At 39.6% G+C, this 22,553-nt stretch overlaps 1 protein-coding gene across 2 annotated transcripts in view; it reads right to left on the reverse strand.

Moving 5' to 3' along the window:
- Positions 1-20,354: 20,354 nt before the first annotated feature.
- The window catches only part of PPARG (peroxisome proliferator activated receptor gamma), a 59,944-nt gene continuing 57,745 nt past the window's right edge, over positions 20,355-22,553 (reverse strand). Inside the window, exon 7 of one of the 2 annotated variants that reach the window (XM_010170737.2) lies at positions 20,355-20,948. In XM_010170737.2, coding sequence (XP_010169039.1) covers positions 20,701-20,948 — 248 coding nt within the window. In that variant the 3' untranslated portion in view covers positions 20,355-20,700. The remainder of the gene's footprint in view (positions 20,949-22,553) is intronic. The other variant, XM_029085637.1, reaches the window with a different exon arrangement.

Consider the following 22,553-nt stretch of genomic DNA (forward strand, 5'->3'; position numbering starts at 1 on the left):
TTTATACAAATATTATGCTCCTTGAAAAACATTTTGTATTGAACACAAACCCAAAGAACTTCTGTGTACATCAGCAGAACTATTGAACAGTGCAAAGGGAATGAAATATGGACAGAAGCTATATGTATTGTGTAGCACTTCACAGGAAATAAATTGGCTTTAGTCTTGTTCATACAGAACAGGAGCAAGTCAATGAATAAGCCCTGCTGTTGATTTTCTCAGTGAAGATAAGGAATGAATAGTTACAAATGCTACATTAACATGTGCCCCTAGCTGTGGCTTTCCAGGCTAGCATCTGTAGCCACGAGTGACTTCACAAACCGGTACTTGCAGTCTTGCTGCCAGGTTTGTACCATTCTGTTGGTAAATAAACTTAACTCTCCAGAGATTTGGTTTATCATGTGTATAAACAAAGGAGAAAATAAATGGGTAAAACAAGACCCATAAATCCAGCCACTCTTTGCAAAACCTTGGAGGAATGGGAGAGAAGCTGCAGATGACGCAGCTGTTGATCTTACCAATTACATTTCATAGAGCTACTACTTGTGATAGTAAAAGAAAAATTATTTTTAAAATTAATTAATGTTTATAAATATGTTAAGGGCGAATATCAGGAGGATGGAGCCAGGCTCTTCTCAGTGATGTCCAATGGTAGGACAAGGGGCAATGGGTGTGAGCTGGAACACAGGAGGTTCCGCTTAAACTTGAGAAGAAACTTCTTTACAATGAAGGTGCCAGAGCCCTGGGACAGGCTGCCCAGGGAGGGTGTGGAGTCTCCTTCTCTGGAGACATTCAAAACCCACCTGGACACCTTCCCGTGTGATCTCATTTAGGTTCCTGCTTTGGCAGGGGGGTTGGACTGGATGATCTTTTGAGGTCCCTTCCAATCCCCAGCATTCTGTGATTCTGTGATTTCTAATATTCCAAGCTACTGGGTGATTGTGAGGTTGAGTCAGGGTATTAAATCTGATATATTAGGTCCATAGAGTCTTTCTGTCAAAGGTGTGGCAGCCAGTCACAAAAGGAAGAGGAGAACTCTGTGTGTGTGCTGTGGTGGTACATGTGCAGCCGTTCCCATGTCTAGGCTGACAATACCCGCCCCATCTCCCCTGTCACTTCAGAGACCTGGCTTATCAGTGCTGGCTCAGGCTGGGGGCCAAAAGCCAAATTATTTACCGTGAGGGACCCTGTACACTCCTACCTTTGGGCTGTGATCGGAGGAAAGGGTGCTGGCTCAGAGGCACTATGGATGACACAAGAAGTTTAAAATGAGTCATAATTTTGTCGAATTTGGAAAAATAGCTGTTATTTCACGAAGTAAATGATACTGTTCTTATCTTCATGAACAGAACAATGACATATAGCCATAAATTCAAAGGCACTCAGTTTTGAATATACCAGAGAGGCTTTTCCTGTTCGGAGGCAGCCATAAAACAAAGTGAGACATAATGATCAGCCACCAAAAATTTGTAGGCCTCCAAGACAAGGAGGCAGGACTAGAAGTCCAGGGAACAGAGCAGCTCAGCCCATCAAAGATGTTTAGATGTCATCTAGCTGCTCGCTGAAACAACTGAGAGTGAAAATGAAGAGTCAAAAGTCAAGACAGAGTTGATTAGAAATGTGAGTCCAAACTCACATTTGATCAGTGTTTTTAAAGCCGGTTTATCTGAATACTGCCAAGATTTCAGGACAGCAATAATTCTTCACACAGTGGTTCTGCTTACAGATCTGTCTTCAAGCACTTTGGTACAAGAGATTTCCAACTTGATCTCACCGATGGCTGATGTGTTGCCTCTCCTGTCCGAGAGCTCAGGCTCCGCTGTCCCTTTCTCTGATGTCAGGACAACCTTTTGTTTCATGGTGAGCAACCAGGCAAGGCCACTGCCCCATTAATCTTCACTGACTAATGTGTGGAGAAAGGAGGTGTGTGCAAATCACCTCTCTGTACACAGAAGGCATCAAGGGAATTCTCTTGTGTTGCTGGGTTTGCGAGCATTTTTCCCCACTCTGACTGGTTATGGACAGAGTATGCAATGTAGCCTCTCTTTCTGAGAAAATGACTCACCATGACTTCTGCTATCATCTGAGGATGTTCAGGCAGAACAAATAACATGTGACCTGAGGACAATTACAGCTGGGAATTTGGATTAAAAATAAAAGAGGAATGAGAACATTTGTCACAGAATACTCCATCCTTCAAGGAGCAGAAAGATTTTCTAACAGGGAATTAAAGCAGCATTTGTTTTTCTTAAAAGTGCTTCTGTTTCACTAGTTTTTTCTGACCCTAAGAACACCCAGATTTTGATGGAGAGCAATTCTCCGTCATGACTTTGGCATAGGGAAGCAATCTTTGAAACAACACAAGATATGTTCTTTCTCAGATTTGGAAGAGAGAATGTTGTGCCTGTGAGAAGCTGCCTGCACTTTGCACTTCTAAACAAAGCAATAAAGCAATCGGATTGAGATTCTTCACCATTGATATACGTGGGGTTGATATCCTGCTGCCAAACAGGGTCAGAATAAGGAGAAAAGCTTACACATTTGTAGTCTGGAATAAATGTTTGAGGAGTGTCCAAACCAGCTTTTATAAGGGGATTACCTACTCATGAGTTAATTGCCAGTCAGTTAACCAGAGAGGATGTGTGGTTACAAGGTCCAGGCAGTACTTTGCTCTGAGTGTTCACCTTGTTTTCTGGAGAACCACTGATGAAGGCAGGTATGCTGCCACGTAGGTGACGGGAGTGTGCACGTTGTAGATCACCTATTGGAAACAACCATCAGATTTGGGTTGTTTTGTTTTTCTTTAGGTTTTTATGTTTGGTTTTGTTGTGATGTTTTTGGTATTTTTTATAGAATGCCCATTTCTTCATTGCTTATTTCAGAATAATCATGGGACTGTGACTGACCTTAGGAAATACAGAGCTGCACAGCACAGTGGAAAACAGAGAGGCCGTTCTATCCACTCTGTGCTATCTGCTTTAGCACTTGCTCTTCAGTTAATCAGTCACCGACTCCTTCTAGATGGGCAGCTTCTCCAGGCTAGGGCCAAGTGGCTTGGTTTGATTCTGCTGTAGTTACACATTTACCCAGTTCTGTATTCCCCAACTGGAGTCATAATCAGACATCAGTACAGTCTGTAAGTCACAAAGTTCTCTTGCTGATAATTTCGTCATTTCTTTATCATCTGGCAGTGAAGCACTGCTATCAATTTGGCAGAAACTGAAGCAGTGGTATTCCGCTTACAGATTGTCACTCCAGTATTTTGTCTATATGCCCAATCCTACAAAAGCAAGCCAAGGAATTTTGCTAACTCAGCTACAGCACTTCTGCTTTGCAAAGCTCTGTAAACACAAGTTCCCTGAGAAGAAATCCAAGAGCACGTTGTGGCAGGGAAAAATATGTTTTAAATACATGTAGTGAGAATGACTTAAACAGTTCATCAATCAAGTGACAAACAAAAAGTGAGATCTTATTTATAATCCTTCTTTGCTCTGGGTATAGTAAAAGGTTAGTATACAGCAGGAAATTAAAATCGTATTTTATTTTTCCACCTGCTTCTTTCTATTATACCTTGGCCACCGGTGTGTAGTCTTAGTACATTCCGTAACAGACCTCAGGGCAGTGTGGGAGCAATAATGAAACATCATTAGATTTTCTGGGAGCAACTGATGGTAAGATTGGAGGCTCCCTTCAGCTATAGGTTATTGTGCACATTTTTCAGCCAGCTGATAACAGGGAAAATAGCTATGCTGACAAACAGATAAACACTGATTTCTTTGGTTTGCTTCAGGAACAGATTTCCAAGAGCATCTAGTCAGAAGAAGGATTTCTTTCTTATAGTTGTATTTTCTTTCTTCTCCTAAGTGTTGAAATCTATCATCAAAATCAAAGAAATTCTATGGTGAGTAGTAGGCTGAAACCTTCAGCCTCTGCTAAACTAGTCCAGTCTGTGTTTTTGTCCTATTTTCTGTTACTTTGAAAGTGACATAGAAAACTCAGTAAAATAAAGGATTTGATGCAAGACTGTATTTTACATGGTGTCAACTTTTACTCCAGATAAAATTAATAATCAAGTTGTTCTCAGCTTCGAAGAACAGGAATTCAAAGAAGCAGTAAAGAGCTCTTGGGATCTCAAGGTTAGATGTTGCCATTCAAAGAAAGCAAGGTGCAGGGGCTGGAGAAGGACCTGACTATCACAGTTTGAAACAAAGAAATAGAAGAACAGTTCTAGATGGGGCCAAGAGAACTTCTAATCCATTCTCCTGTCCCAAGGCAGGAGCTGAGAGTCTTGAACTACTCCTGATAGAGTGAAGGGGAAAATAGAAGTTGGTGGAAGAAGTATCTGAAAGAGTGAATGCGGCAGAGGAGCATTTCTCTATAGTTTCCCCTTTTTCTGAATTAGGTTTATTTGAGGTCAAATGTACAAAACTTTGTATAACAAGATGCTCTTGTACAATAGCAGGTGTAGCCTGTGCTCCTGCAGAATCTCCTGCTTTTAAGAGCGAATCTGTGAATTGCACATTCATGCAGGTAGTTAAACTTACAGTTAGTCTGTTTGTCGTCTCAGAGGTGGGGTTTTGCAGCCTGTGTTGGCAGCTGCAGATCTGAAAATGCTATGACCAGTGAAATGGAAAAAACCCAACACATACAAGCTAAATAAAGGAAACACTTTGATGAAACACAATTAACTTGCAGCTCCTGTTATCGCAAGCCAGTGGTGAGGACATTTACATAGTAAGCTGGTTCTTTCAGTGGATAAACTTTTGCTAATTTTGTTAGAATTAACATATTCATATGTTCTAACATAATTAGAACAGTATGAACATATGTATAGAATAAGCATTTCTCTACTTGAAAGTAATAAATAACCAGCTCATTTACAGGGATAAGCACAGCAGCACTAGTTACATCAGCAGCATCAGCTGATCACGTGATATCTGTTGCTCAATTCAACCTGTTAAAGACATTCTCTGCTTTCTGCTAAAGGAGCAGTTCCCCACCTTTGAATACTTGGACCACATGTAAATGACAAGTGTGCCTTGTAGACCCTTCTCCTTCTGTTCTTGGATGCATCCACTAAACATTTTCACTTCACCCACCCATAGTTTGCAAACATTGCTGCTTCTTCCAGCCCTGATTGCATATTATCCCCATGGCAAATACAGTTGCCTAATAGAAACAAACATTAAGAAAGCTTTTAATGTATTGTTGCTTGTCCTCTAATAATAAATGCAACAGCTGAAAACAAAGAGGAGAACTGTCACCCGGAACAGCCAGTTCTAAGCACCCAACATTTTGGGAGGGGTTCCAGTAACATGCATGGTGCATTTTGAAATGGGCTGCCAGGCAAGACTGGATCATGTTTTTGGAAAGGCAAATTTGAACCTTTTTTCTCTCGAATGTTAAGAGAAATATTTACATCACATCACACCTGTATTACAAACTCAACCTGATCCTCTTACAATGGTTTCCAGGTGAATGGATTCATAACAAGAGCTCTAAATTCAAACTTAGGACGGTCCCTGATAACTTGTTCCTGCAATTATTTCTTTTTTTCCTGAAAACACTGAATGCCCTTTAACATCTTGTGCATATAGTGCAAATCAATGATACAGGTCCCTCTCAAAGCAGCTCAGCACTTTGCAGGACTGAGTGTCTATTCGGTAAAGCAAATCTCTCAAGTCTTTCAGCAAGGCTGTGTCAAGGTCCCTAGGAAAAGCCAGTGACAACTGTCTTCAGTGAAGTGCAATCACTGCAGCACTTGGGCACCCTGAAGACTTGGAAACGATCTTATCAACCACATCTCAGTATTGGGAGAAGTATATACAGTCACTTGAAGTGGAGGGGATGTATAATAGAGTAAAATTTCTGATTTTTTCAGAGACACACAAAATTCGTTGCGACTCAGTTTTCCTTTGCCTGACACAAAATTATTGTGTCCTGGTTATTTTACAAGTCTCATGAATGTGAAGGTGAGAAGGAAAAGAGGAGACCAGAGGAAGAGAAAGAATAGAGTGAAATAATTACATCAGCTTTGCTAGGTTCCATGGATATATGACAGTATTTAGTTATAGTAGCAGACTCCTTTAAAATTTCATATATTATGTCAGAGAAAGGTATAGGGTGTCACATTATTGTGGAGCGTATTATAAGCTATGATGTGTCTCATTTTATTTAGTCATCTAAAATTCAAATCCATAGCCTGTAGAAGGAGCAGCCTCTCCAGAGCACAAGCCATATCACAGCCTGAAACATCAGTCCTTGCAGGAGATTAATGCCATGCTGAGCTCCCCGCTTTGTAGAATGAGACTATTCCGATACTTGGCTTTTAGACAGTCTTAAGTAAAATGAAATCAGCCATAGTATACATGCATATTTTCCCCTTGTAAACAGTAAAATAGCTAGAGGAGAGGGTCTAGAGGGAACCTAGAAATCTATTCAGAAACAGATGCTGACCAAAAAAATAAAATCTGAGACTCTTTGGTGTAACCTACACATCCTTTTTTCTTACATAAATGAAGCCCTGATAATTAGCCAAGCTATCTTTCCCCTGTCTTGTACCATAGTTTTCCCTGCAGTTTTTAGATCATTACTGTCCATTAACTCCTGAAATATCAGAGAGAATGTTAAAAAAAAAAAACAAACTATTACTTCTCTAAAAGGAAAAGAATGTTATGAAAACAAACTGCGGCTTTTTAGGACTTTTTGCAATTTCCTGAGGCTTTTTCTTGAACTGGGGAACATCAAGTCCTCACTCTCCAGCAATTCGTGGGAACAGTAGACTATGCACGAGAGACTGGTTAGTGTAAGTCTATTAGAGAGGGAAAGACAGATTAATACAATTGTCTGGTTTCAAAATGTCTTTCGAAAGAGCGCTGCTGTCTCTAAAGCGTACCCTGGATTTGAAGCATGCATTGTCAGCCAGTGTTGACACAGATAGATGTGAAATGCCATCAGGAAAAGACTGCAGTGACTGGATTAAGGGCTGGTTTACTACTGGCTTTCCTCACCAGCAAACAGGGTTATCTTATGGAAAGAAATTCACATCCTGCATGAGGAATGAAATAAGGGGCTCTTTTTTTTTTTTTTTTTTTTTTTTTTTTTAATATATATTTCCCTTTTCTCCTTCCCTGTCTCCTTTTCAGGCATCTTAGGACTGTGCCATCAAACTCAAGGCAAGGACATAACAATCATGGATAGTGGTGGTAAGAGTCAGTTGTCAGCCAAACAGATGTTTTGGCTACCAAGTGGTGCCTGCCCTTTTTTAGCAACAGCAACATGATACTGTTGTGTATTGGGACCATAATTTGCTTTATCCAGATTCTCATGTCATGCAGCAATGTTACATTGCCAATTACTCCACAGTTTGTAATGGTGTATTGGAGTTTTTTCTTGTACAGGTAAAGCTCCACGTCTATGTTTGCTGAACCTTACTGTATTGATTCCAGACACTTACTCCAATATCTCAAGATCAGGTTGAATTAAAGTTTCTTGCTCCAGAGTGCTTAAGTCTCTGTGATGTGACTTAGAAATGTTCTAAGTGCACATATATTTTGTTATCCTAGTCATTAAGCAAAACTTCAAACCAGAGAGTACTCAGAAAAATTCTTGTGCATCCCAGCTGGTATGATTTCTCAGTTTGACAGCAAACTATTGAGAAATACTTTTTCATCCATTTTTGCACCCGTAATAGCTTCACCTTTCAATGCTTCACTAGCTTGTTTATACGAACATGACATCCAGTTGTGCAAAGTCACGTCGTAGCATTTCTACTGCTTCCCCCTTACTCACAAAGTCAATTATTCTGTCAAAAAAGGAAATTAAATTAACATGGTGTGATTTTACTCTTGACAAAAATACGTGGACTGCTTATTATCTTGCTATTGGCTGGATATTCTGAGATAGATACTTACTTGAGGAAATCAGTAACCAGGTGGGTATCTGAAGCTAGACTAATCTGTAATTCTCCTAGTCCTTTCTTTTTAAAACAAAAAAGAAAAAAGAAATTAGCCCTTCTGAAGTCCTTTGGGACCTCACTTCTCCATGATCCATGAGTGCTTAAAGATAATCATTTAATGGTTCAGATTGTTTCAGCAATTTCCTTAAATACTCCAGGGTAAATTTCCTTACAGCTTGCTAATTTGAATATATCTAACCCAGCTGAACATATTTAACCTATTCTTTTCCTACTCTCTATACTCCAGTTTGTTGCTAATTTTAATTATTCTAAGCATCTGGTAGGAATTAACCTTTTACAGTGAAAACTTAAGCAAAGAAGACATTGAACAATTAATCTTCACTTTATCTTCTGTTATTTCCTCATCTTCCCTTGGTACTACTGGACCCCTGTGATTTCTATATTTGTTATTTTTATTTTAATGTACAGAATCTTTTCCTGTCTCCTTTAATCATCCACGGATGAGTAATGCCTCTTGTAAACTGTAGTTTTCTACTTTAATATTATAACACCAATGGATATTTCCCATCATAGGTGGCTTTAATAACTCTGCACCAACAAAAAAGAAGCACTTAATTTTAGAGTGTAGTAGGCAAAAAGCTGTCCTGTCAAAGTCAGCTCCAGTGATGTGCTCTAGCCCATGAACTGGATGCATCACATTGGTGAGGAAATAGATCCTTAGATAGTTTCATTTTGGTGTACTGTTTTTTAAACAGCTACACTGACTTGAGGTGATGTAGAGTAGTGTTTCTTCACATGTTAACCAGGCATCCCTGGTCCTCCCCGAGATGTGAGAAAGCAGCACACAAAACCACTAGGATTGGGGAGGGGTGGTGGTGGGGGGGAGAGTTGCTCCCTTGCAAGCAAATATGCAATTGGGGAGATTAAATTTTCAAGGACCACTCCTAGCTTAACTTTCTTGTTTGTAAATAAAAATCTTTATGGTGGTGTTTTATAAGATGGCCAGTGGGTTTTTGCTTGGAAAAAGAAACCTTTTTAGGAATACTGCAGATGATAACTGTAACAGGGGGATTAAGAATGAGGCTTTGTATGCAGCTGGCTTTCTGGATGATCTCAGGCTCATCACTGACCTGCAACCCCAGTGCTCCAGCTTCCCCCATCACTGAAATGAATCCAGTTGATACTGATGGTTCCAAAGCATTTTGAGCTCTTTGCTGAAAGGCCACTCCTGACCGAACATTCTCCATTGGGTTGGTCATGCATAGTGTTGCAAAACCAGAGAGCCGAGAATAGTCTGAGGAGAGCAACACGTTTTCTTCGGTAAAGGTACAATTTGGAGGCTGAGATTTTATCTTTGAAACCACATTTGAAAAACATATTAAAATGCTCAATAAAACATGTAGGATTCTTAATCCATTGAGCAATTACTCATTTCAAATTATAGCAGCAGCATTAAAACGCAGCTGGGGTAATTTCTAAGAAAATCAGAAGATACAATCGTATGACAACATTCTTGTGCCCTGCCGTCCTAACACATGCAAAATGCCCACTGAGCTGGAGGAGGTCTCCTGTGTCTAAGTGTAGTGGAACAGGCTTTATTTTGAAGAAGTTCTTTACCATGCAGCTGTCAGAATGAAATTTTGTTCCTCTGGATGTCAAGCAGAATGTACCCACTGTCTGTGATTTAAGACTTACCAGGCATGCCAAGAATATATTAGCTTACTCTTGGCAGTGGGAATTGCATTGGTGTAACAACAAGCTTTAAAACCCTGTTAAGAAACATTGTCTGATCTGTAACATGAGACTCATTCATTTTGTTGTTGTCATTTTACTGAAAAGAAAAAAAATGTGCACGAGGTATTTTTCCAGAAATCTGTAGGGTACTTTGGAATGTCTTTAAAAAAAAAAACCAACCCAAAACCAACAAACACCACAACAGATTGGGTAATAATTCCATCTACTACTTATTTAAGGCCTGTTTATAACGTAAAGAAGAATGTTTGTTGCTAGTGTCTCCTAGACACACCGCTGTCCCTACGCTATCTCACAATGTGAATTGCACAAGAATTTCAAAACCGGTACCTAAAGTTAGGCTCTTAAATCTATATTTCAGGATTCAGAGTCCAGTTGCTTGTTGCTCAGCACTTCTGAAAACCAGACCTTGTATTCATTTGACTTAATGCAGACCAGAGAAAGATCAAACAAGGGACAAGGAAAGGCCAAAGAGTTAAAGCGCTCACCTGTAATGTGAGGCACAAAGGTTTCCAGCCCTGCACTGCCCGCCAGATGAGCACTGTAACTTTCCGTGCCTATTGATTTATGCAAAGCGGAAGAGGCCCATCAGAAAAAAAACTGGCAGAGAGAGACTGCAATGGCTAAGGTACCTGTCAGAGCCGAGGAAAACTGGATTCCAGTCCTGTGGCTCAGGATTAAGAATCTGAACCTGGCTTTTCACAAGGACTTTTCTTGACATAGTAATGGAATTTTTGAAGTGTCTCATTTTTGTCCCAGTGCAGACTAGAAACTCATTTTGGGGATTACATTTGTATTTGCTTTTGCAGAAGTGCACTCCTGTTTTCACCCCCACTGCAATAATTTAAAAAATCCTGATCAGGCATTCACGTTCGGCAGTAAAACTGCCTGTAAGTTCTCACTTAGTTCTCTCACAATCAAAGCTGTTGGGGAGGAGGTTTGCTGCCTTATGGAATTGGCAAGATGCTCCTTCCCGAGATGCCTTAAGGTTGCCATTGACCTCAGGATAGCTGCAGAAGGCAGGAACAGCTGGGTCTGCATAGCTCCCATCCCCTGGCACAATGGTTTCTGGGGAAGGAAATGCTATTATAATTTGTATCCTCAGCCCCTTGGCTGCTAACCAAAGTATCATAACTCTGAGCAAGACAGACACTCACACCCAGCAAGGGCACAGGCCGGATGCAGGGAACAGGAACTGGGGACAATGGGAAGAATCTGGGGTGCAGCAGCAGCAGCCACAAGCTGTCCTCTAGTTTGGACTGAGAGTCAGCTCCTTGTGCAGCTACTTCTTTATGGGAAGGTACGAACTAGGAAAACCAGTCAGACACAGTCCTTTGTGCAGCAAAGTCTCCTCTCTCCATCTTGGTTGAATAATGCCCACAACTGAATATGAATGTTTCTGCAAGTGCAAGTTAGAGAATTCTTGCTGGGACAGAAGAAAATGTCTCAGTCACTGAAAATCAGTCAGGCTTTAGCCTAGCCCAGAGATGGCAGAGTGCTGGCAAGAGATTCACATGGCGCTGCTTCTTGAGCATGGGTGTATCGCTTCTGCCTGGGTGGCAATGGCACTGACAATCCATTTTCACTATTTTTAATGTCTAATTTCTTTAAAAAAAATATTTTGCATTACTGTTCTTCTGCAAACAACTTTTCTGTGTATTTGGGACAGGTATCCCCAGTCTTCCATTTCGGATCGAATCCTGCCACTTTGGGTACTAACAGTACCAGGCAGTACCCAGGCTCCTCACTCCACCAGGCTGGTGGGGAGTACCACTGGTGAGCGATGTGCCTGTCTGCAATGTGCTGTGGTGCTGTCTGGAAGGCCTTGCACACAATACCAAAAAGCACCATGGATATTAAAGAATGCTTCTGACCCAACCTGAGTTGAGATTTGCTTTCCAAACCTCCTCTGTCCTGCTTGCACAGTATTTCTTTATACATGACTGAAGAGTGAGTGGTAATGGTCAAGGGCCTGAAATTCATTAGTACATTTCATTCTCTGGAGGCCAGTTCTACAAGTAGTCCTGGTTCAAATGTGACTTCATTGGACTGTGCACTGGCAGAAGCACTTTTGTGAAAAGAAACACAGTAGAACTGAGTAGAGACAGGAAAATTGTAAAAAGTGTTATACCTGGAGTTCTTTTGTACTGTCTCTTCTCCTTCACTGGCAGACCCTTTCCGATACTCAGGGGAGTTGATCTGGAGGGAAATGCAAAATGAGATGTGAGATAAGGAAACGTCCAAGTGAAATTGAAGATGTGATTATACGAGTGAACTGAACGTGCCCAACTCTTAAGCACTGAAGCTAACTGGCATAGAACAGCCCATGTCCATTCCACTAAACTCAAAATCTTGTCTGATGAAGAGCTGCCAGAATCCAAACCGTGAGCACTTAGGTCATGTCATATATAATACAAATGTATTTTTTCTCTAAACTTGAACAGCTACTACATTCTAGGCTTGATCCCAGATTTGGAGATTTTTCCTTGGCTTCAGAAGGTTTTCAGTCAAACTCTATGTCACTTGGTTAACTACATTTCAGGTTTGGTTTTAGTTAACGTATACAGCTTTACTATGTACAAACGGAAGCGCAGTGGAGAGCGAACATTGATGAAAGATTACCTACAAACATCATAAGTGGATGCTTTATAGCCCATTGTTTCCTCCCTCATAGTATAAGTATTAAGTTGTATAATCTCCAGTAATGATAATTTATTATGGTAGCACAAGGTAGAAATACACTGCACTTGTATTGTACCTTGCAGGTGAGCACCTCACAATCTCCTACACAGAGCAAATTAAAGGTTATACTTATGGGAATCCAAAAATAGCTTACGTCAGAAAATACCCACTTTATGAGTACAGGATTTTTATTGCTGGGTGCCAAAGTATCCTCTTCAGAACTTACTTACACTATCCACATATCTCCTACATACCACCTTTGCAACTCTGTCATATTTCCAAAATCAATTTTTTTGGTAAGATTTCCCCCACTATGATTTCATTTTGGTAGAATGCCATTGCCTTTAACAACATTATACCAGATATGAGTTACACTTGCCAGCAGATTCTGGACCTTTGCATTACAGTGGTAAATACAATGAACATTTCTTGCAGAGTTCACCCAGAAATGAAGGTAAAGAACTCCCAGTGACTTAATTTTCCATTGTCTTTGGATGCTTTAATTTTCCTCAGTAACAGATGCAAAATAAAAAATTTACTAAGCATTTAATATGCTTTATTTTTAATAACATTAAAAAAATCTTTTTACACTGGACTGCAAGTGCAAGCTTCATAATAAGACTCAGGGAATTTTGTTCCATAAATTGATCTTGCAAAGGCAAAGAAACTTGAAAGTCCAATTTTCCTTGAAGCTGGCTTTAGTACCTTTGCTTATATTTGATTGTAAAAATGCATAGACAGACTACAAATACCTAATGTTTGTACCTCAAACTGTACATGCAGAGTCTGGCTGCAGAAGAGCCTGCATGACACTGTAAGGGTACAGCTATTGTATGTTTGATTGCCAGCACTCTAGAGATAATATGGAAAAAAACACTCTTGTAAAAATGTGAAAATAATAAAAAAAGGAAGTATAAAAGATACGTAGAAATATCCAGCTAAACAGCTACTACATCTTTTGATTAAAGTTCAGCTAAAATTGGGTTAATGATTGGACTCAATGATCTTAAAGGTCTTTACCAATTGAGGCAATTCTGTGATTCTATGAAAATATAGCAAGTATGACCTGGATTCAGACACGCTGCAACAAACCTGTTCTTTGCACATTAGGATGGACTATTGGATTGGTCACCTTAGAATCCACTTCTGACTGCATGACTCTCACCACTCCTTTCCTTTTGATTTGTCCTGTTCTGAGGCTGAACTGTGAAGCAATTTTGAGAGGCAACGTTCTTTCTGAAAGGACCTCCCAATACAAATGGGCCACAATTGGAATTTCCAATTTGAACAGCTTTGAATTTCTGTATGTGTCTGCACAAATGTTTGGAAATCTACACGTAGATTAGCTCCTCTGCTTTCAGCTCTGGGTCATATGGATAAAGAGAAGGAAACCTACCAACCAAAGTTCCACAAGAACAGCTGATTTGGAGAGATTTCATTGAACAGCTTGTGATACTATCCTGCCATCAAATAGAGACCCAAATCCCTTCTTTTGGTCTAGAACCCAAACCTTGCCCTTGCTATGGGAGCCACCTCCTTTGCTCTGCTGTGATTTTTTATTTAATATATACAGGAAGAAGAGAGCTCTCCTTTGCCAGCAGCAGATGTCCACCGAAAAGATTTTACTAACTGATCAATTGCAAAATCCCTCACTGCAATCCTTTATAAAATAAGATGCCCTCTGTCCTTCCTCCCACCCCAAGCTTAGTTGCCAAAACTTACATACAAAATTATTACTGTAATGTTTTATAGTCACTGGGAAAAAAAATCCATTTGGTCTTACAGAATGATGTGAAATGAATCTCTGGCCTCAAAAGAAAAAAAAAAGTCTATTAAAAGTAGCTCTTTTTCCTCCCTCCTCCCTCTCCCAGGCCCCTTTTGCTCCCTTCCCCCAACAATAAAGGATGTTTTGGAACAGCCTTTTCAGGAAACATTTCCACAGCAAAATGCAGCATCATTTATAATATTTAAAGCTACATTTTTGTTGAGATGGCTTGGCAGGCTTTGCTTGCAAATCTGGCAGGATATGGCCAGCTGAGAGTTAGCACTAACAAACTGAGGATATGCTGACACAACAGAATGCTTTAATCATCATTGCAGCAAGCAGGACAAGATCTTCTCCTGCACTGCCAGCTCTTCCCAGTGTGAGAACCAATGGTGCTGCGTATTTCTCCTTCCCTCCCCTGCCTCCAGAGAGTACAGTTTTCCCTTGTTGTTTCCACTGAACTAAAAAAACCTTGTTGGGTAACAGCATATAATATAATGAGCAATGGATATTCCTCTTGGCCAATGCTGTTATGAAAATGCTGCCCATTTCCAGCACAATAAGGAAGCTTAATAATTAAAAAGAAAGTAAGTCCTTAAACAATATGTGTCTCAACAGCGGGGCTGTTTTCATTTGCAGCTGAAGCTCTTTTTCTGCTTTACCATGCATGCCCTTTTCTAAAGGAGAGCTGGAAGTTACATCCAATTAGCAAAACCATAATTAGAAACTCGTCCCTTTTGAGAGCTGAGAATTTATTTTAGCCGTTTGCAAAAATCTATTGAAGTAAATCAATTTCACATTTAAAAGAAGTCCCAAAGAATTTAACTCTGAAGATCTAAGAGTTACTACCTTGAGTAAGGCTTGCCTAGAGTAAGGCTTGCCCAGAGAATTCCCACTATCTGATCTAGATGAGCTCCAGTGTAGAGACTATGTTCTTGCAATAACTTATCACAGGATTTGATACATCCAACAATAATGATCTGTGTCATGAAAGAGGCTGTGAATTGAACTAACCCTTCATGCTTTGGGACCCCATTGATGTATATATGCTGTTTACTGGCTTTGTGACACTAAAACTTCTTGTAAACACAAAGTCTCGTAAGGCAATTGGCTGCTGCAAAGTATAGATGTCAAACCCCGTGAGAAGCAGCCAAAGCAGTTGGGCTGGGACCTAAGCTGAGTGTTTCTGGTCTGTGGATCCTGAATTGGACAGCACAAAATTCACTTACAGATCCCTCCCTTTGCCTTGTCTTGTTGTGCGGGTTGCTTGGAACAGTGCTGGTGTCTATAGGGCCAAGTATAGCAGGAGTCTCTCCTCTCGTTTAGGAACTTTTAGGTGCCTTGCATACAAATAAGTATGAGTAGGATACATTTCCAAGATTACATAGAGTGTGTGTTGAGAAGAAGAGTTGTATCTTCACAAATGTGCAGCTTTCATGCAGAATATGAAGGTCCAGAGACCAGGGTGCCGTAAACAGGGTACAAGAAAGAAGAGAATGCATTTGCCAGGTCTGATGAATGAGCGAAGAGAGTGAAACTACACTGTCTCCACATCCTGACCTGCAGTTGCTCAGAGCGGTCTCCAACAAAACACTGAAACCTGGGGAGATGTATGTCAAAGAACAGCTCACATACTGAGGCAAAACCCAGCTGAATTTGTATGGCTTGAAAGTTGGGGTGTGGCAAAAGAGGACTGATGAGGTAGAGGGCCAGGTGGCAATGCAGCTTGATCAGAAGCAAAAATACTTATGTTTAAATTTTATTTTTTATGCTGGAAAATGAGTGGTGTGTATTTTGAGGCAACTCTCAGAATGTCTGAGCAAAACGATAACAAGTAGCAGTTATTTTTTTACTATCTGGAGTTATTCTACCCACAGATTACTAGGAATGGTTTCTGGTGAGGAGCTACACTATGAATGAATGGATGGATGTCTTTGCCTAAGTGTACACACACGTATTTAATAATATTATATTGCATCTGAAGTTTTGGAATCTTTTCCTTACTTCCCTTTGTCGTTGGGTCAGTCATTGGCTACTGATTGTTTTCTTAAAGCCAGTGAGCAATATTTAGGGTGTGCTGCTTCACCCCTCTAATTTCCTATCTATGCCCTGCAGAGCAAAATGAAAAATCATAAGTTCAGAAATAATGTTTCCTCCAATTATCAACATTTTCAGGCCTAGTTAGTGCTGAGAAGTGTGAGAGCCTACTGCTGTATTTGTGTAGTTGGAGACACGCCTATGCAGCTAATTTTTAACCACTGTACGCAAGGCAGTTGGAATGGGATTGATGATGAGGCACATAATTTTTTCCAATGCTTGACTGAAAACCGGAAGGATTTGACAAGTGTATGATTGAGCTGCTGATCCAGGAGGGTAGTTGGTTGGGGTTTTTTTTTTCCCCTCATTTTTGTTTTCCTCCTTCTATAAATCTCTAGCTGCAGCTTTGTATTGCTTGTGTTTACAAAGCTGATGTTACATCCGTTTACGGGAGAGATGTTTCCTCTTACTTAAAAGGAAAAAGTCCCATGAAGATGTACTCAGCTTCAAGACAGAGTTTACAATTGCAAATCAAATATTAAACCTTGATCCCCTGGGGCTTAACTGTACCAGTGGTGAGTTGAAACCCAGAGCATGTGTGCTAAAGTAAAGGGCAGGGCGGGCCTTGGTACTTCTACAGCTTTGTCATGACCAGTCATGACAACAATGATCAGGAAGGCTCTTTTCTAGGCTTCAGTATTTTCGACTCCTGAGGGGCTGTCTGGGTTAGGAGAAGATGATGTGAGGAACACACAACTCAACTGCTTCCTTCCATGCAGTGCCGAAAGGCGGTTAGTTACCTGCACTAGTAGAATAAACAGTTTTTCATTGCTGTTACGGAAACAGCGATTCAAATGGTCTCAGCTGCCTTCACTATAACAATGGTGACACTGGAAATGTTTTTCTCTCATCTAAATTTTCATTTAAAGCCACTCACAGCAACGTTTAGTATAGAAATGGTCACCAATGATCTTTGTCTGAAGAAGGTAAATTTTCCTGTTAAATAGAGACCTTTGAGTTTCTACATAACCATCTTGATGACTAGCTGATGCTTGACCTGGTGAGGGAAATAGCAGATAGTTGTTGGATATGTGCAGATATGCCAAATGACTTTCTCTGGACATGATTTACCTCCAGCATTTTTCTACTGAAAAAGCAGATCAGCGTAAAAGACAAGACAGAATAACAGCTCAGAAGTTTTAAAACCTGTGGGAATGTACCAGTACCCCACTTAGCACATCATCTCTGAAGATGTTAGGATGCAGTGAGCAGATGACTAAGGAAGGACAGTAAAACACAAGCTAAATGAAGTTCTCCAAAGGCAGGCATATACCAGCTGACGGTTTCTATTTTTGAGTTGCTAAATGTTTTTAGTAGCACTGAAGATCAAAAAACCAAATTGTTCATTTATGGCATAGCCCATTCTAACCAAAACTCTAGAGAGTCTGAAAATATTACAACCTACTTATAAACGCCCATTAGCAAGGTTTTTTTTTTGTTTTGTTTTTAATAAATAAAGTCCCATAGAAACAGAAAGTATTTACAATTAGATCAAAATTCTGAATATAATTCACAAGAGAAAATGCTATTTTTTGAGAAAATGTTTTCATATCTTCATAACAGTCATTTGTTCTAAATTAGTACATAGCAATTGTCCATTAAATGAACATTTTTCCCTTAAGACCCATTCTTGTAGAAAAGTATTTTAGGCAAAACTTCCTCACCATGATGTAACCATTTAGAATCAGAACATTTCTGTGATTAGTAATTCACATAAAAATTAACATTTTCCATGGCTTGAGAAAAACGTGGTGAATAACTATCAAAATGTAAGAGAAGACAGGATGTAGGGAGAACAATATATTTTATTAGAGCAGCTTATACAGTTGAAAGAAAAGTGTAGGCTTTGGGGCATCCAGTCCCTTCATCCTGATAAAGGATAACACCTGCTCCTGCAGAACTGTCTTCTCTTTTATCCTTAGGCCATTACGACGACCATTATGCTGCCACTCTCAAAATACATGGATTGTATACGTCTGTATGGTACTGGATGGCTTCAACACCACCACTGCTAAACTGCTACTTTCAGATATATAACCACTTGCAATAAAGTAGAATCGAGTTCTGTGGGTTAACGTGGTTCTTGGTTACACAGAAGTTTTTCCTGTAACAAAGCCATGAACTAAATTTCATTGTCATTGTGTCTCTTCCACTGTCCTTTTCAAATAATTCTTATTATTACTTACATAAGAACGTGCCCTAGAATCCTTCTTTATCTAAAACTAATGTTGAACTCTCATTGCTGGTGAACCCAAAGTAAAATTGGATAGTATCAGAATTGCAGGCTCAGATGAATAGTTTTTGCTGTGTGTTACTATTATAGGAATTCAGTTTTGGAGCTGTGGTCTTTCTCAGTGCCAGTTAATCTTTGATATGTCCTCCTCCAGAAGAGGAGGAACTCTGCAATTAAATAGAGGTTCTCCCACTAAGTGAGAGATGGCAAAATATCAAGTGGCAAGTGGCCAGTGGAAAACAACTTAAAACAAGGAGAGAGAGAATACTTTCTTTTGAGTTCTAGCACCCACAAATGAATGTGCGTGTAATTCCTGTCGGGATCCAATGCTCAGCTGGCACAATGCCTCTATCCCGAAATACGCAGGGAACATGCAGTCTTGAGCATTGACATGCAGCACTCCAGTTGCTTTGGGGCAATCATTTCTAAGTTACCTGAAATGATCTCATTGCAAACTTAGTGAAGATCAAAACTGTTCACTTTAGCCTCATACTGACTTCATCTCAGTGCAATTTCATCTCTGGGTTTTAAACCTTGAGGCTGAATGATCCAATTCTCCAAACTTTCTGGTGGGCATAATGCTTACTAGTGACTATAGGCCCAGAGGTTATCTGAAATAAGTAGTAGGAAACATTTTCAGGTGTAGAAGGCATGAGCTTAAGGACTTATTTTAATATTTGCTTCTATCATCCTCTTTATTGCATAATTTGCACCAACTTAGATTTTCAAGGTCTACATTGGGAATAAGGCCAATTTATACTCCCTGAAAATCCAGTCTTCTCACCCAGACACTTACATTACCTCTTGGTCCACTTATATATCACCACCGTACTTGTCTCACTAAGTTTAAGGCACACTTTTTGCTACATAAAACAAAATGTGAACATGGTGAGGAAACTAAGGATATTCAACTGAGGAGCGCTCCTTACTTCAGTTTGTATGTTAAAATTGGTGCCTTTTTTTTCCCCCCCAAACATTCCCTCTTTGGGTCCAGCAGTGTGAATCACACCTGCTTGACTTTGTCAGGGGTCACGTTCCCAAACAGTAAATGTGGGCAGGCTAAATGTGAATCTAATGGAATCTGACATACTGAGAATACCCAAATAAGTTACTGTAAGTAAATTTCCTTCTGTTAAATTTATTCACTCTCCTGTGTTTTGCTCTTGGTGGAAATATGAGGTGAAATTATAGGGCAACGTGTAGAAGAAAATGAACAATCTTAACAGCAGTGAACATCTCAAAGCATTCTTGTTCCCAGTGATAAATAATGATAGCTGAAGCCAAACTAACACAGTAGGGTTTCCATTACAGGTTTATGTTTTAAAGAATTCATTCAGACCTGGCTTTTCTTCAGGAGGAGTCACTCTATTCCAATTTTCCATGACATTTTTCACCATGTTATTCAATGATAGGTCATAAAATAATTTGTGAAGGTCTCAGGCCGAATGGTATGTACAAACCTATTGCAGCAACAGACTCAACAGAGTGACCGGAGGCTGCATGAGGACGAGCTGCTGAGGTATGTGCCTTGGAGGCCATGGCAGGGGCAGCCGCACGGTGCCTCTGCGCAGGCTGCTGCTCCCCCTGCCTTGGACTTGCAAAGATGTGATGAGCACTGCGTTTTCCTCACTTAATTAATACTTGAAAGGGCATCTAGCTTTTGGGGGTGCCCACAAAAGATGGGCCTAATTCTTACTTACACTAAGACCTCTTTACAGAGCTCCATCAGTATAAAATTATATTACAGTAGGCACAGATGTTGTCAGACCTGACATTTCTGACTTTCGCCTTTTAAGCTCTCCCGGGAAGTTACACTAATCTGTGATTCAATGTTATTGTTATTTTGCTGCTGCCTTGGGAGCACAAAATCAAACATAATACTTAAAACGTTTCCCTAGAAATGTTTCAGGAGAAAGATTTTTATTTTTGAGTTGGAAATGTAACTGCATGCTTAACCAACTTCAGTGAAGCATCAATCATACTGGACAAGCAATTTTAAGAAATAAGATAGTTTAAAAAATTAATTCTGAAAATACTGCCAACAATTTAATGATATAGTTATTTTTAATATTAAAAGTAAATTGTAAATGTGTCTTTATAAACAATATGCATAAAATAGATCTACTATACTAAGCTCTCTCTTTTTAAATGCTGTTTCACAGTAATTTCTTAGGTATGCAGAGTTTTCCCTCGAAGAAATAGTGCAATCTGAAGAACATACATTATGTCAGCGGATTAGAACTACTATGGTCATTAATATAAGTCTTTATAGATTTCTTGTAGGAGTGGATGAAGACTCATATCTGTCTCCGTTTTCTTTATTATTTGCAACAGCTGCACATGTTCCGTTACAATCTGTCTGAGGTCCGTCATTTTCTGAAGCAACTTTGCAAACAGCTGTGATGATTCTGGATGATTCAGCTTTAGCTGGAGCTCCAAAGCTTGCAACAGATTGTCTTGTATATCTTCAATGGGCTTCACATTTAACAAACCCGGGCGATCTAGGAAAAAAATGGGGAGTGGTAAGCTTATGAAGAACATGGAAACATCCACCTTGTATTATTTGCTTAAAGATTTCTCAGTATATTAAGCAGGTACACATGGCACTTTCTGAGAACTGTTTGACAATTTCTTAATGTCTTTATTTGTAAGAGTTTACTAGAATTTGCTCAAATAAGTTTTAGAACTAGTCTTAGTTCAAGCACTTGGATGGTGCAGGTGCTACAATGCATTTTACACAGTAAACTAGGAGTGTTTATGGAAAGGAAGAATTAGATGTATTTGAGGAATATTTCAGGGATTAGCAGTCTGTATCAGGTAATCCACTTTTGGAGAATCAACATCCGCTGGATTTGCATGTAGTTGCTACCATTAAAAATGTTTGCTGCTACGATGGATGCTAACATATCAAAATAAAAAAAAAGGCATGAATTCAACACTGGCAGTCATACTAACCTGGGAGATTTAAAAATCACAGGGTCAGTTCTTCTCCACACCCCAGTTCCAGCTGCTATTAAGAAGTCTCCTGATAGCTTTTAGCATCAGCTCATCAGCTCAGCCACAGATGCTTACGGCAGTGCACGACTGCTAGATGTGGCTTGTACAGAAAATACCTTTTCTGGGCTCATGCCATCAGAGTTCTCCTCCGAATGGAGGAATCTGGGATGGATGTTAACAGCCAAAGTCAGCTACACGCACTGCCACAGCTGCGAGAGTCCACGGTTATCTTTGGCATCTCAATCTTCGGCAAGACGCAGAATCTTTCTTTTTTAACCATTATTATCTTTCATGCTAATAGCTGTTCTGTTATTTCTGTCTGTTCCCAAATACCTTCTTAAGTGGTTGCAATTATCATTTATCATAATTTTGTAACATTTGCTTTCTAACTTGAGTTAATAAATTATTTAATTCTACAGCCATGAAAGTTAATAAAGTTGATTAACATTATTAAACTCTCAAATATGATAATGATCACCAGTAATTTGTTACTGCTAAACTACTTTATACTGGGTAATGCATCCTGATTAACAGAATACTCCACAAAAAAAAATAAAAAATCAATGATTTAAATAACATTTGTTGTGTAGCTATGAAATTAATTTAATAGGTTTATCAATAAAAAGCAGTGCCTATAGCTAGTCTTAAATTACTTCCCTAGGACAATATTTCCATTTCAAAAAGGACAAGAGGTTGACTTATATTAAAAATTTTAAAAATAGGCTGTTTTTTACTATGATCCTTGTAACCTTTCTGTGCATTCAGTTCTACTAACTCAGCTTGGCTTGTGTCGTATACTAGAAAAAAGTCTGAGAGAAAACAAAGCTCTTTATAAATACATTAGGGTTTTATTTCATGGAGAAAAAAATTGCAGTGTAAACTAATAGGCAAAGTTGGCATGAAAACAAATGAGTATCCACAAGCCATAAAGACATGTAGGTCACTGCTTAGGACAGCGTTAACTCTCAGAGAGGTGAGGTTTGGGGTTAGCTTTTCAGAAACAGGAATAATGGCAAGTTTGAATGTGGACCCTGATATTTGTTTGCCAGTGGTTTTCTGAAGCAACTGCTTTCAGTTGTAGGGGACTGGACCCTGTGTCCCATTTGGCC

This window comes from Antrostomus carolinensis, unplaced genomic scaffold (assembly GCF_000700745.2).
Source record: "Antrostomus carolinensis isolate BGI_N321 unplaced genomic scaffold, ASM70074v2 scaffold8506, whole genome shotgun sequence".
Lineage (NCBI taxonomy): Eukaryota > Metazoa > Chordata > Aves > Caprimulgiformes > Caprimulgidae > Antrostomus > Antrostomus carolinensis.